This window comes from Alligator sinensis, unplaced genomic scaffold, assembly GCF_000455745.1.
Source record: "Alligator sinensis unplaced genomic scaffold, ASM45574v1 scaffold766_1, whole genome shotgun sequence".
NCBI classification, from domain to species: domain Eukaryota; kingdom Metazoa; phylum Chordata; order Crocodylia; family Alligatoridae; genus Alligator; species Alligator sinensis.
In genome coordinates, this window is record NW_005842390.1 from 755,206 (window position 1) to 771,473 (window position 16,268).

Below are 16,268 nucleotides of genomic sequence, written 5' to 3' on the forward strand. Positions count from 1 at the left end.
GCAGCCATTAGCCATGCGGTCATCCAGGTGAATCTGAACCTGGCTCTCTCCTCATCACCGCATGCTCCAAGAGTGCCCTGCCTCCAGAGGAAACAACAACCACCTCTGGACGATGCGAGTGAGTAACCTACTAGAGAGCCGATTAGATATTTAGCTTCAGTAACTCAGATGCGTGTTTAAACGGCTACCTCAGCCACCCTGGTTTGCTCTATGGGATTCCTTGATATTCCTGTAATATTTCTATGATACTGCTCTACCTTTACCCTATTTCCGCCCTACCCCTGTAATCAATAAAGTTCTCCTTTGTGACCGGTGTGGAGACTTATTGAGGGGTGGGTCTAAATTATGCCAAGGAGGCCCCTTAGGTCAGTGGACTAAGGGAGGCTTCCTAATAAGCCCCTGACTTGGGGAAGTGCCCCAAGTGCTGGTATTGGGTCTAGCACCCATTGGACGATCAGGCCTGTGTTCTCCAAGGTGCACAGAGCCAGAAGTGAGTCCAGAGCCTTGGATGGTGGCAGCGGGAACCCCAGGCTAGCGGGTGTGCTCCAGGGAAGGGGTCGGCCGGACGGGAGGCACCCCAGGGAGGCACTCGGAGCCTGGAAGGTGGTCGGGCGCAGGGAGGTGGGCGGCTCAACGCAGGAGCGCCCCCTGCTGGCCCGCCACATCCTCCATCTTGCCTTCCCTGCTGCAAGCATGTGCACCTTGGAGGTAGTACCTAGGGACTGAATTGCCAGGGTGTGTGGGAGAAGAGAGCCCTGGGGCATGGGGTATTAAAAAGCAAGATGTATCCCACAGTCTGAGATATCCCTGCAGATGAACTATCCCAGGGCATCAGCAATCTGGGGCTGCTATATATCATGCAGTATTAGACCTGAAATGACATGAGCTATTTCAGGACATGAGCTGCTTTAGAAATACTGAAATGGGGTTGTCTGCGGGGTGAAATCTGTTCTGCCGAAAGGGTGCCTCTTTGTCAGCCCTGAAGATTGAGGTCCTCAATCTATGGACATGCAGGCCTGGCAGGTGTAGTGACAGTGCCCGCCTCCATCCCCTTTGTCTACTTAGTGGTCCTACCACCATGCTTCAGGCCCATGATGTGGCACAGAAGAGCTCAACCTCCACCCAGTCCAGTCTCTGTGAGGAGGGCATGCAATATTCATCCTTTGGAAACTGGACCAGGTGGGCACCCGCCCTCTCACACGGGACCCGCTCTATCAGTGGGGAGTGACTTTGGATACTAGTGCCCCCACCCCGGTGTTCTCAGGGGAGCAATTCAAAGCTCTGGGGTCAAGCAGGAGTGACCCCACTGTGGTCTGTGCGACTGGTTCTCTCTAGCTGTCACTTGGCTGGATCGCTGTGTCCATGGGAAAGGGGATGCACAGGGCAAAATGCCCTGCAATACCAGGTCCACCAAGACACTCTGGCTGGTTCATGGCAGTCTGCTGTCCTCCTGGCTTGGCCAGCTAGTTATGAGGGGTTGGGTGTGTGGCTGCTTTACATTGGAAGAGCAATGCAGAATGAATACTGGTGCATCAGGCTGGTGATGCTTGTGCATCCTTCACACAGGTGTGAAGGTGTCAGGCAGAAGGAGACACAGCTGAGCAGAGTTATGCCTGCTCTACCCAAGCATGAGAAGATTGGGCCCCCTGAGTATTTTGGTTAAGAGTCACGGAGGCAGGTTGCAAAGTGTCTGGGAGTCCTGCAAGCACAAGAGGCTGATGCTGATTCTGGAGAGGAGAGTGGGGAACAGCATGGGAAGCATTCCTCCTGTTACTAAATGAGCAGCTTTCCCCAGGAGGCATGTGGAGAAGCATGACTGGATGCTGTCTCTTTAAATCCTCTCCCCAGCCTGCTTGCCTGGAGAGGTAGGTGAGCAGCCCTTGATCTAGTCTCTCTTCCTTTCATCTTGCTCAATCCTGACAAACAATCAAGGGAGCTGGCAGAGGCCTTTGTGAAGGGGAATGACAGTACCCCCCTGGCCTGCCCAGCCTTCCCCCTCCCTGGCCCTCAGGGCTGCCCTGTGTGCTTGTAGACAGCGTGGTGTATGTGGGGATCCCAAGGAGAAATGGGGCTGGCAGTCATGTAGTGATGCTTGGGCACGCTGACAGGGACCTGGATCCAGAGGGAACCGTGGAGCTGACTTAATTTTCCTGGCAGCCAAAGGCACAGAGCCATCTAGTTGGGGATGGTCCTGCTTTGAGCAGGGGGTTGGATTAGATGGCTAGATGATGTCTTGAGGTCCCTTCTAACCCTAATTTTCTATGATCTCTGAGGGCCCTGGCCTTACATTTATTAACAGGCTGCACTCACCTTTGCCTTCTGGCTGCCCAGCCTCAAGGGGAGGCTGGAGCGTGCTCTGGGCACTGCATCACCCATGACCTGGTGTTTAGAGCACTTTGCTGGGAAGCCAGAGGTGCAGGTTCAAACGTGGGGGTGCCTAGAGCTCCTGCTCTGGTGGGTCTTCTGCTCTGGGCAAGGGGCCCGTGCTGGGGTGCAAGTGAGAGAGCCCTTTGTCTCCTACACCAAGTACCCTCTAGTTGTGGATTTGCGGCAGATCACATTGCAGGACTTAGGCAGCTTCACATGCATCTGCAGGTCATTCTGTCCCCACTCAGAGCCTACGTGGCCAAAGTGCAGTCTACAGAGCATCCTCCAAAGGGGAGCACATGATGAGTGCAGCTATCAAGGTGCAGATACAACCCAGCCTGTGTGTAGGTGCCTAAAAGTGTAGTTACTGCACTTCGCGGGTGTGACTTCAGCAGCAAGGATGCAACAGAATTTCGGCCTGAGCCCGAACCTCTGTGCTTTGAGCTGCTCCCAGGCTGTCCACTTTGCCTAATTGCTGGTCTCTTCTACACACACCTGAGAGCAAGTGGCCAGGGCTTATTTTGTTATCTGTGGACCCAGGGTTAGAAGGGAAGCCATATAGACATGCCCTTAGTGCAGTAATGCGTAGCCAGGATGCTGCAGGAGAACAATGAAATGTTGTTGATTTTCTGAGTTTTTTCTGGAAAATGCTGTTATTTTTCTGTCCTCAAAAAACAAGTGAGAGCTAAGCACCGGCATTTTCCAAGGGATGCCTTGAGTTGACTGAGGACCTTAAGTCTAAAAAAAGGTTGAGAACCACTGCTTTAGAAATTGGGTCCTCTCTAAACTGTCCTGTCTATTTGTCCATCCGATTACAATGGGCAAGGCCCACCTGGCTAACTAGTAGCCCCCTTTTATGGGGGCTAAAGGACAAATGGAACAACTAAATTCTTGGGACAACTAATGAAAAAAACAGGGTAGGAGTGTTGTGTGGGTCAAAGGGTCAAAACATGAAAATAAGTGTGCCTGCGGGGAAAACCAAGCAGAGCCCCCTGGGCTGCAGCCACTGGTCCTCAAAGGCATCCAAGGAGCCGGTGGATGCCTCCCAGTGGTGCTCTGCCTGGAAATGTGCATGGACAAGTGAGAGTAAAGCAGCCCCGCAGTCACCTTCCTGGCCAGAGCCTCCTTCCTGGTCAAGTACAGGGCCCACTTGGCCAGGGCCATCTCTAACTGTCCTGTGTGCCTTTGAGTCTAAGAGGACAGACAGCTCCTGCCAGCAGCCCTAAGCCAGGTGGGCATTTGCAGGGCCTAAGGGAGCCCCTGCCCAGTTCTGGATGGCAGCATCATGAGAGAAGGATGGTCCCATTCAGGGGAAGGAGCTTGCATCAAGCGTGGAACTGAGCAGATTGAATCTTCAATGCGCAAAGGCAACAGAACAGGGAGGTTTGCTTCAGGGTATCATGTAAATGGCTGCAAAGGCCTAGAAGAGAGCTTATCAAAATGACCAGAAAACTGCTGAGCTCACCAACTCTCCCTTCACAAGAAGGGAGTGTCAGCCAGGGCTTTGCTGATGTCCCATTGCACTAGAATTATTGCACAAGCCATCGTTTCTGTGCAGATTTATTGCCCCCAGTTGTACATGCTGGAGCACAATGAAGTATTCCTGAACTGGGGAGGCTGTTACCATTTAAGGGCTGTTTTTCCTGAAATGAAATATGCACAGTAGTGACTGGAGCACCCACATCAGGATAAAAGATTCCAGCAGCTGTACCCTCCTCTTCCCAGAGCATCAGGCTCTCCTGGGATGGGAAGGATGCTCTCTGTGTGCCAGATCATTCGTTTAGTTCTGCACCCACACATCTGGGATTCCCCCCTTCCCCATCTCACCACATTTCTTATGCTCCTAATTCAGTTGGAAATTCAGACCTACAAAGCCGGGCTTTCTAATGAGTTGACAACTCTAAGGCAGAACCTCAGTGTTGTTTTGGGGTTTTGCCCGGACCTGTGTTTTTGGGCTTGTGCACAATGGTGCTTTGTGGCATGCTGGGGCATTCTAGAGAACAGATTACAGAGGGACCTGGCTTGAAGCACAGGTACCAGGAGCCACTGGGCTCTGGTCTGGCATAGGCTGAGACACAGAGCTGCCGTAGAGCTGCCTCAGCTCCAGCAGTCTGAAAGATGCTGTTCAGGTTGAGGCTGTTGCTCTCAGCCTCTCCTGCTCCAGGCCTCTCTGCAGCCTGCTAACATAGCTATGCACTCCCCCAATGTTGCTTCTACTGGGGATGGCACACAGGAGCCAGGGGCCAAAATCAGGCCTCTCGTTTTTGTGGGCATTGGGATTCATCCTGATAGAGATGAGGTGTGAGGGAATCTGCACTGGAACAGGTTTGCCTAGGGATGCTCAGTGGCATGTGTCCCGTCCTGCACTCATTCTGCTTTAAGCCCAGCAGAAGGCAGGTGTAAGGCCTGTGGCTGTGCGTGCCTGTGCTTCCTGCTTTTTTTTTTATATATTTCTCTATATACGGTTATATATCTACCATAAGCTTTCCTTCACACACCTTACAACAGTTTTAAATCTGACGCACCCGCTACAATAAACTCACCTGCGCTCCCATCCACACGCCTTTCCCTAATTCGAAAGAAGTCTTTTAGTCCTCCTCCCTGTTTTGGGTTTTACATTCTCAGTTCATTCATTGCCCTTGTTGTTGTCACTGTTGCTGTCGCTTCCACTACTGCTGGCATCGTCTCTGTCTCCAGGTTCGGTTGTGTTGCTGTGCTCCTCATCATCCTTGTCCACTCCTCCTCTCGGTGGGTCTTCGAAAAGTTTGTGCCACGTGTCTCTCTTACAGGTGGAGTTGGTTGTAAATGCAAATGCCTAGCACTGGCCTACCATGCTGTTTACTTAGAGTAGCAGGGCTGGCAGTCAGCACCCGGTGTAAACAGCATCCTTTACACTGCAGGCTGTAATGAGAGCCATTGTTCCACATGAGAGGCCTGCCTGCCCTATACAGCGCCCCGCACTCTCTCCATTTCCTTCCTGCTTCTCTGGATTGTTCCTTGCTGCGTTCTTCATCCCTCTCCTGACCATCTTCTTGGTTTGCTGAGCACAAAGGGGTCAGATTCTGTTCTCAGCTGCTGCTATGCAAATTGGAGTTACTGAAGGTGTCCTCAGACAGCTCACTGCCTTTTTCCAGGGCTTGCTGCTTAAAATCAGCATAATTTGGACTCAGGGAGCCTGCTGAGGATGTGCAGTGTGACCCATTGTGACCGCAGCAGTTGGGACTTCAAAGCAGGGAGATCAAAAATGAGGTGTCAGTGGCTGTGATCTGCACTATACAGGGTGTGGGGACTGCACCATGCCCAAGGAGTAAAACTGGGGAAGCCATGGAGAGGCCTGAAGGTGGGAAACAGGGCATGCGAGAGGGAGAGGTGCACCCCCCCCGCTTTGGGGTTAAGAGTGGGAAAGGTGGAGTCCACACTGAGGAGAGGGGTAATGAGTGTGCCAGCTCCCAGCAGCCGAACTGCCATCCAGCTGTGCACACCAACACACACCCAGGGCATACACATAGTCCGCTCACAAATGCTTGCATGTGTACACATACACCTCTGCACACATAGCCAGACAAGGTCCTTTGGGTCAATGTGATATTTTTTATTAGATCAACTGAACAGATGGAAAAAATGTTTTTTGCAAGCTTTCATGCACAAACATCCTTCTCCAGCTATAAGGAGAGTCTGTCCAACATGGCTACAACCACCACCCCTCTGCACACAAAGCACATTCCTATAGGACAGCATTGTTTTTATGAAGCACTGAAGAAAGGAAAACAGACCCCTTTACAGCCAGGCCATTAAAAGACAAAGGGACAGATCCTATTCCATCTATTTGGCTTCTAGGTAGGCTTGCAAGCCTAAGTGTGATTATTTCACCATGCTCAAGTCCCTGAAAATCCATTAATGCATCTACTTTGGTAACGTGCCATCCTCTTTCCCATAAGACTGAGTCACAAAGAAGAAGCAAGCAGGAGGACCTCCCCACCCTTTGCATTAGCAGTTTTTCAGGGGCTCAAGCAGGGTAGAATATAATTACAATTAGGCACCTAAGTCAACTGACATAATAAGTACAATAGAATCTGGCCTGTATAGAGAGCTGCACCGGGGCAGATCTCTCATCAGTGCAAGTCTGGAAACCTCTGCTGAATTCTGGAGTCCTCCCACTGGAGCAGTTTCCCCATCTGCAAACAGGAGTGATGCTACTGACCTCCCTTGGTAAAGAGCTTGCAGATCATGTATTCTAAAGCAGTGTTGGGGAACCAAGAATTATTGGTAGCATGTGGAGTCTCTTTATTCTTAAAACCCTAGCAGCCAAATAAAACAACAAAGATGGAAAGCTGGGATTTGGCCTAAGACTGTTCCAGCCCCCAGATAAAGGGCTGCTCTTTCTGTGCTGTCCATTACCAGATCTGTGTCCATCCCCAAAACAGTGGGGCCAGATCCCTCCATCTCAAAGTCTAGGGACTGGACAGAAACCCTGTAAGTGCTTCTACACATGCAATTAATGTGCCCCTGTGCATCTGAATGTGCGCCCGTTGGGAGGAAATTTGCTCTCAATGGGAACAGTTCAGTCTAGGGCTGCTCCTGCCCTCCTTTTCCCCCCTGCAGCAGCCAAGGAAAGCTCCAGACTCCCCTGGGGCCAGCCCCAGGCTGGTAGCAGGCACAGGGGCTGGTCTCTGTGAAGAGGGAGAGAGCTGTCCCAGCTGTTGGGCAGCTGCCTTCCAGTCATGTGGAGATTGGGACGGGTCCCAATCTCCATGCGGCTGGCAGGCAGCTGGCCAGCAGCTGGGACAGCTCTCCCAGCCACGTGGAAATCGAGATGAGTCCTGATCTCCACATGGCTAGCAGACAGCATCCTGTGAGCTGGGACAGCTCTACCCACCCTGCGGCCGTCTGCTGCCGAGGCTGACTGGGAGCAGTTTGCTCCCAGTAAGCGTCTACATGTGTGCTTCAGCACTTTAGTTTAATGCACTGATTTCTAGTACCTGTATCTACAGGTACTAGAAAACAGCGCATTAGATTAATGCACTGCACAATAATTGCTGCACACAGTGACGGTCTATTATGCAGTAGGTTAATCTAATGCACAGTAAAGTGTCTTGCGTAGACACACCCTGTAATATCATGTCCACCCTTGTGCCTGCCTCAAACTCTCCCAGCAGATACCACCTCCCTCTCCCCAGGGGCCTCTACGCTGCAGAGCCCTTGAACTTGTTATATACTAATCTCAGCCTGGATTCCAGACCACCCACTTGCAACCCACAAGCTTACGTTTAGGGGACCCTTACGTTTAGGGGAATGTCACTTCCATCCCCTCCAGCCTTTGGGAGGGTTTCCCGTTAAATGTGAGGCTTTGTGATGCTTTCCAAGACAGCATCAGGGAGGGAAAATAACTTCATTGTGTTGTTGTTGGGTTTTTTTTAAGTTTTCTCTTTTTTAATTATAGGATGCTGCAGAACAACCAGCTCAGACGGATCCCTGCAGAGGCACTGAGGGATCTTCCAAACCTCCAGTCTCTGTAAGTCATTAAGGCGCAGCACCATGAGCTGCAGAATCCCTTGAGGCCCTGGGCTTCCCAGCATCTGAGTCACTAGTTCCTTTTTGGGGGATGTTCTGTCCCTTCGGCTTTTTCTTTCCCAAGTGAAAAAAAATAAATCTTCTGTCACTCATTTTGGAGGGAGCAGGGGCAGAGGCTGGTGGAAGGAGCTTTCTTGTTAAAGATGTTGCAGTGAGATTGGCCCATGGGCCTGTTCTGACAAAAAGGCCACTGGAACTGATATGTATTTCCAGAAGCACTGGGAAATGCCTTCATATACAGCAGTCTCCACCCTTAGCCCTGCAGCTGAAGCCTACCACACAGAAGAGAAAACAAGCATTGCCTACACACAAATTGTACTACTCTATGGCTACAGCTTCTCCACAGTGTGGGTGGAATATAGTAGTGTTAGTGTTTGCTAATAGGTTAGAGAGAATGGATTCATATAGGATGGCTTGGATAGGGATGAGCCTCAGGCAGGGGTTAGGGCTAGATGCCCTCTTGGAGGTCCTTTTCAGCCCCACTTCTCTCGGCTTCTATGATTTTGTGATATCATTGTAAAAATGCTTATTTCCAGCTAGTGATTCCAGGATTGGGAAAGAAATGTTCTATACCAGCATGGTACCCATTTATATTGGGATAACTGCATTCACACTAGGCTATGTATGGTGTATTGGTTACAAGATCACACCCGCACCTGCAGTGATTATGTGGTGCAATTTTCAGATGTAAAGCTGGGCTCAGAAACAGGGCTCTAGAGTTTTACTCACTGAGTTTGAGAAATAACTATTTGGCAATCTTGTGGTAAAGTGTGCAGTGGATTTCATGCATTTTTCACATTGTAAAAACATTTTGAATAGTTTCTTTTCTCCAGGTTGATGAAGAATTAATCTTAAGCTCCTCACTCCAACCCTAACCCAGCTGTGGTTTCTTTACCATGCAGAAGTGATTTAAATCAGAATTTTCTTGGTGTTCAAGAACATTTTACAATAGGCTTTTGTTGGCCATTCATCTCTCTATTGTTTAATCCAGATTTAAAATGTTGTGCCTATTAAAAAGGATTTGGTATATTTATTGCTATGGTTTTCAGAAATTGCTGTTACTGCAAGTGGGTAACATCATGACAGTCATTTCCCCATTTTAAAAATTGGAGACAGAGATCCAGGCCTTCTTCCTTCCTGCTGGGGGCAATGTGTAGTCAAAGAGTGTTTGTAAAGCCTTTGAAATATCTGCTTTGGAGGTATCATGTGGAAAATGTTACACGGTAACCCTACAAAAGTATTGAGGAATGCAACGGGGGTGGGGAACTTCACACAATAGTCTAGCCAAATCCCCCTGCATGCGGTGCTCTGTAGTGGGGCTCTGGGCCAAGCTACAGAGCTAGCTTGGCACCCACCAGCGGCTGGCAGTGATGTCTGGTATTGCAGCTCAGGACTGACCCTCCAGGGTTCAGCTGTCAAAAACAAAGTGTCTATGCAGAGACATAATGAAGTCTCCCCCAGAGCTACGCTTACACACCTAAACCCGTCTCTCCTTTGTCCAGTGGAGAGCAGAGCTGTGCAGCTAGTCAGTGCACTTGCAGCACATAGTTATTGCCGAAACCCCAGTATCGTTAGGCTATGCAGGTCCTGTTCCCCTGGTCAGTCTGGAGTTTCCACTGAGACTACAGGTGACATTTTGTGCGGCTGGCATAGCCCATGTGGCCTGGCACGCTGTCCCTGTAGTGGTGGCTGGGTCTCAAGGAGACTTAGGCAGCCTTATTTTAGTCTCACACCAGATTCATACCAGGGACACTTCCTTGACTTTCATAGGAATTACTCCTGATGTACACCAGCGTGAGACCAGAATCCAACCACCGGTATCTGGATTACCAGATACTATGAGCGAGAAATAAGTACAAACAAAGGGAGCCCAGTGGAAAAGCAACAGCTTTCTTTTCCATCTGCCAAAATTTAGAGATGTCCCTAATGTGAATTAAAGGTCCAGGAATTTTTATCCAGTTGACTCATAGTAGATAAAAGACCCTTGTGGCCTCTGTGAAGCTCTGTATTTATCCCTTACAGAGATGGCACCACTAGCCAGTGGAATAACTCAAAAGCCCTCAAGACCTCCCTCCTCGAAAGAACTTAAGCTAGCGGAAGCAGAGGAAAACAAAAAAGCCCAAAAATGGCTTCCAGACATGTCCAGTGTAGACTGGACATGGAGCCTGACCTGGCCATGGGCTTTTTTTTTCTTTTCTTCCAAGCACTGGCCCAGTGTGTCCTGCCTCATGCTTGCGTGATCTGACCACACAGTACAACTGCAGACTTCCAGGAAAAAGAGCAAGGCATGCCTCAGCATAGGTGTTGCCTAAATCTAACATTTGGGTGCCTGCCTCAGGATGATTCAAAATGACATGATTTGGCACCTGGGATCCCTGATCAGTCAATGAAAGACTTTGGAGATGCCTAAGAATAGTTTGGTAGAGGCACATAGGTGCTCAGCATAAAGGATGGGGAGCTGCAGGCAGCTCGAAAGGGCAATTCAGGAAGTCTGGAGGTAGCCAATAGGAACTGTGAAATCACAGGGATGTGTCTGAACTCCAGCCCATCTCAGGAGCTATCCACAAGTGCCTCCATTCAAGGCACCTACACTCCTTTCTGAGATCGCTACCTCATGGGTTTCTGATGACAGGTGAGTTTCACAAAAGCTAGTCTCACCTGTTGAGGTAGCCAAGGAGGAGGTAGTACCATGGCCACCCACCCTCTGCCTCAGAGTCTAATGCCTACAGATCTTGCCTAGGGAGACAGAAGCTGTAACACCTCTGGCACTTTCGGTGTTTTGCGGCAAATGATACAAGGCCATTTTGCATCACTCATTGAAACGCAGGTGCCTCAACACTGCCCGCCTAAGGAATGCCTTTGATTCTGTACAAGAATATTTTAGCAGGCTGTCCTACAGTTCCTAGAAGGGTCTCATAGCATATCCTACACTGGTCTCATATCAGCAAAGTATTAGCCAGGCTGGGTCTTCCTTACACAGTTGTAAATTCGGAGTAACTCCAGTGGTGTAAAATTGGAATAGATGAGATCATACTCTGGCCTATTATGTCCCCCTCTCAATGCAGTGCCTAAGAGGCTACATCCAACTCTGTTAGACTCTTCTTTATCAAGTCATCAAATAGTAGGAGCTGACAAGGGACTCTTCTTTTATCAGTTCTTCAAATAGTGGGAGTTATGGTTGCAAACTGCATGTCAAGCAACAAAGACACCGGTCTCTGCCAGGGCTGGGGAGGCAAGAGTCTAGTTCTCAATACCCATGACTCTTAGTGACACTTATGCTCCACTTAGTGAACTTTTACAAACCTGACCCCACACATGGAGCTGAAAAGAGTTAGAAACAGAAAAGAATGATTCATGACTAGTTTAGTCTTTTGTTCTGTGCAACACTTATACTGCAAAGAGACTATGTAGACACAGTGAAGTCCAAATAACCATTCCCAGCATGCCAGGCCTAGCTACCCACACAACACACACTGCTACTTTAGTTGGATTTTGGCATGTTCAAAAACATAGGACACAGTAAATGCCACAAGAGGACTCACAAGGTATTTAAAGGACTATAACCCTATTCCTATGCACTACAGTCACAAAAAGAAAAAGATTTGCCATTCCTCTCTTCCTTATTGTGCCTTTGTACGAAGGAGAAACTGGTGCTTCTATGCATTTTTGTGTGTGTATGTGCACACAAGAGAGTGGGGGGAGAGGCAAAGAAAGAGAGACACCCTGGCAACTTTCCTTCTAAATTTGAGTTCAGTATAGAAATACCCTTCTGTGGTGATCTCCCCTTGCTCATTAAATTCCATTAAATGAGTGGCTATTAGGATAAATTAGGTCTGATTTGAAAGATGAAAGGTTATGGAGTAAACAGCCTTCCCTTGTACCAGACTTCATTGTGTTTTAAGGCAGATATAAAGCTAAGCTGATTTGCTCAGGTTTCATTGGTTCTGCCAATACTTCTCTGAATGCAAGTAACTGGCCCCAGGCCATGAACCTTCAGTTCTTGCTGGGTCTCACAGAGATAGCCATTTCTGAAGAAGAGAGGAAAGGTCCGTACTGCAGATTTTTCTCTTATTATTATTCATGTATCTATGAGTAACTTTCCACAAGTTTATGAGGCTCTTATATATTTATTGCAAGCATATGAACCAGCCTGGAACATCCATATATCATTGCAGCCTGGCTTCCAAACGTTACAGATTGGGGTATCTGAGCCTGTGCTTATTCATCTTGCCTGAAGCCTCTGTTTTTTCCATTCAGAAATGGGAAACAATTTTATGCACTTCATGACTGCTCACCCTGAGTTATAGGGCTTGCATGGCACTTCATAGACTATTAAATAGCTGCCTGGCAATCAGGAACACACCATAAACTATAGTAAGCTGACATGAGAGTTAAAAGGGGGCTTGAAGACTGGAGCAGACTGGAGAGGGAAGGAATACAGAGTTGTAGTGCACAAAAAGGGACTGCACAGTGTTTATTTCCTTGTCCTTTCAGACATTTGCTTTTGAACAAAAAGCTCCTCCTTCTCTTTGGGTTTGGGATTTTGAAGTCTGTCAGCAGTGGTGCATCTTCAAATGTAACACAGAATTGAAATGCAGGTAAAGGAACAGAGGAGAGTCAGGCTGTGAGGAAGGAAGTTTTTATATAAACATCCACAGAGGCCTCCTGAACATGCTGACAAATGTTAGGTTTAGAGACCTACGTGCCCAAAAGTGGATTTGATTTGCTTGGCTGTTGTACATGAAATCAGGGTCTAGAGTTGGTCAAATTTTAGTTGCAGTTAAACTTTCTTGGGAGTTTACTTTGCAATAATTCATGAGCCCACTATGATCCCTACGAACATAGATAAGTCTCTGTACCGTCAGCTGAATGAACTATTTTCAACTTGTGTCTGATGTTTAGTTTGATTTCTGCTCCACCACTGTTCATCTCAGTCACGTGCTATGGTTTGTGCCCCCTGATTAGACTGGAAAGTTTTAAATAGGAAAGTGACAGATACTTGTTAACAACCCCGTGGTCTTATTGTGGACATGCTTTTTTTCTCATTTCCTTGTGGATGTTTCATGCAGGACAGCCAGTCCCAAAATTTGCCCAGACAAAAAGGCATTCACACAAATGTTTGCAAATAGCAAACAAAAATGGGCAAAATTAGCAAACAAGGAGGGCACCAACAAGGATAAACTGAAAAGCATTCAGAATGAGCTTGAATGTTCATGACTGCTCTTTTCAAATGCTCAGCAATGTCTGCTTTGGGCTCAGAATTTAATTGAATCTTGTGCTTTTTTTCCCTCCTGATTATATCACAGCATCACCTTAAATCCCAACTCTGAGAGGGGGTGCCCACTATACCAAACACCGAACAGCAGTTCTTATGGGAGGAAATCAACATTGTGGCTTGCCAAGGAGCAAGAGCTGTTAACATGAGCTACCAGCACTAGGAAAAATTGGAGGGAATAAACCGTAAGAACAGCTCTGTGGTTCAGAGCTGGGTGGGAGAATGGCTTACACAGTGATGCTGCCCAGCATTGTGTGGTCTAAAGACACAAACTTTATTAGATAATTGACCTTTATTTTATATGTAGTAACATATCATTATTATATTTATATCGTATTATCTATTCTATTTTAGTTTTACTATATACCATACAGAATATAAGCACAGGAGACCAGGAAGGGATATATAGGAAACCATGCAAAGATGGGTGCTTTGCCTAGTTTTACTCAACTGACCCAGAGAGAAACAGTTCCAATCAGCAAGGTTTCCACATTGCCGTGGCATGATCTGGAGTGTTTATGTTGCACCCTCATGGGAATGCAAAGCAATGTAGATGCCCATAATGGTTCTGCCCCTCCAAACAAACCCACTTCCTTTCCCTTGTCTCCCCCACCCCCCAAAAAATAATAAAAGAAGAAGTTTCTCCCTTTGTGGAAAGATGATTGATCAAAGCTATCAACCCTTATTGTGCTGTGCACCAAAGACCCTTTGGAGCCTCAGTTTTGCTACTGCATTGTTTGCTTGGTTCATCTTCCATGATAGGTGTGGAATCCCCCACCAAGTGCACTTCGGGGTATCACACAGAGCAGGAACCGGGGGCTGAGGCATAAAGAAGGAAATTCACTATTATTTCAAACAGCCAAAGTGCCAGGTAATTAGGAAAAATAGCACCTGACCCCATAGTACCAGACCTTCACAGGACAGAGGGCACAGGCAAAACTTGACTGGACTTGGAGGGAGTGCTGGGTGGGAAAAGAGTGGTGCCCCTGTGCTGTGCCAAGGAACATACACATGGATCTGTTTCTTCCCAGATTTGCAGCTGGCATCGGAAAGGTGCAGTCTTGGCTTTAAGGCTGTGACATTTAGCATAAGAAAACAGTCTGCCTGCAAAAGCTAACACTAACCTGACTGGGCAAACAATGCCAGCACGTCTGCTTGAGGCATTTGGGGTTGTGCAGTGAGACTCTTTGCAGCCACTTGGAGATGCCATAGTGATACAGAAGAGCGTGTGCGGGCACTCTGGGTGTGGATGCCTTGTGTTTTGCCTCCTGCTGCTCTCTGATCACTTTAACAGCAGCCTCCTGCTATCCTGAGATTATGGGGAGAGCCTGAGAAAATACCAACACTTAATTGCCCTGAGGAGGGTGGAAAAGACATGTAGCAGGGAAAGCTGTTAGGAGGGAGTGAGACAGTGAAACCTGCAGGAACCCTAAGTCTGCTTCATTTGACAGCTCCTTGCACCCCAGCTTCATATCCCTTCCATGCAGAGTGGATTCAAGAGGTCCAGATGAGCCTGACTCCCCCTTGCACATCACTTCTGCCTACAAACCATCCCCATGCCCCTTCCAGAAACTGCCATCTTTGACTTGTGTATCTCTCAGCTCGGGCTGTGCATCGGATAAGCATGGGCAGTGCCATGGCCTAGCTGATGCAGTTTCAGCATAGCTGCTTCCCAGAAGGAAGGCCTGAGTGTTGTCTTGCACCAGGTGTTAATACACTTCATCCTGTCTACACTGAGGCAAGCTGGCCCCAGGCACTGGATGGCATAACTGGTGCTAGACAGAGTAGAGACGGCTGTACATCCTGCCTAGCATCCTCCCAACACTGCGAGGTAACATGTCCCTGCTGTAAGTGCCACCCGCCGTGCCAGGATTAGGCTTCTGCTGTGCTGTTTACCCCCTGAGCCTTGTTTCTCCATCCTCTCCCTTCTAGTTCTCTGGATTTACCTTGATTTATGTTCCACTGCTAATTCTCATCTCACCTGATTGAAATTTCCAGGGGGTTGCCCTAGATTTCCCTCTCATGCGGCTACACTTAGAGAGAGAAGTACATTACCTCACTTACAACCCCACATACCGTACAGCCCCTCTTCAGAAATTGTTGCAATGCCCCTGATTATTGGCTCTGCAGCCAGTTCTCTGCCAGCCAGAGGCGCTATGCTCTGTGATCATTTCTGGAAGGCCCGGCTGTGGGGTTAGACGATGTGGGGAGCTGCAGCTCCGGGGAACAGGAGCTGTGAGGAGGTGCTAGAGAGCAGGAGCTCTGGGAAGGGGTCATCGACAAAGTCCCTGTAGTAGCAAAACTTACATAAAGAGGAATTTGCAATGAAAAATAAATAAGAAGCTAGAGCTCTGTGAAACAATCCTCCTTTTAGGACCTGCTTCTCGCGCAGGCTTGCTGTGCCTTTGGAGTCCATTCTGAAACCTGATGGGAGGGATTAGAGGGAAAAGCACATAAACCTGATGGCAACGTATCAAAAACACAGAGTGGGTGCCAGTCACTTACGTAATGCTCCCATCCACTTGTGATCCCCTGGCAAAGGCTCAGATTACCGGTGGTTTATAGGTGCAGTAACAACGTACCATGTGTACTCTGGAAGAGTCGTGTGTCAGCCTAATTAACGACTCTGCGGTTTGTGAGCTCTTACCTAAAGCAGATGGGCACTGTGTCTGTTCCCCTGCCAGATAAAAGAGGTCCAGGGAGTTTCAAAGCAAGCAGGTGCTATAAATTATAATTACTGGGCTTGCAGAAAGAAAGGCAGAGAAGGAAAAGAGCCTTGATGAATTAGAAGATCGAGAGCTACTCTTGGGTTTTCTCTTTCAAATCATCATAGTGAAGAGAATGGGCTCCGTAGTGAAGGGAATGGCTGAGCCCTTCTGTAGCTTCTCGGTAGACCAGCACCCTGAAAGGTACTCATGGCACAGCTGGCTGATACAGTGGGTGTTCCCTAGGGCAATTAAGTGCTGGCAAAACGATGTCAGTACTGATCTCGTGTAGGCCACAGTGTAGTAATCCGCAGGAAGCCGTTCTTTCCTTGTCGGGTTTTAAGTCCGCA

The 16,268-nt window shown here is 48.3% G+C and overlaps 1 protein-coding gene across 2 annotated transcripts in view; it reads left to right on the forward strand.

The window, feature by feature from the left end:
• The window catches only part of LGR6 (leucine rich repeat containing G protein-coupled receptor 6), a 199,834-nt gene that overhangs the window by 84,680 nt on the left and 98,886 nt on the right, over positions 1-16,268 (forward strand). For both annotated transcript variants that reach the window (XM_014522731.2, XM_006029639.2), the window contains exon 4: positions 7,808-7,879. In XM_014522731.2, the coding sequence (XP_014378217.2) occupies positions 7,808-7,879 (72 nt within the window). The remainder of the gene's footprint in view (positions 1-7,807; positions 7,880-16,268) is intronic.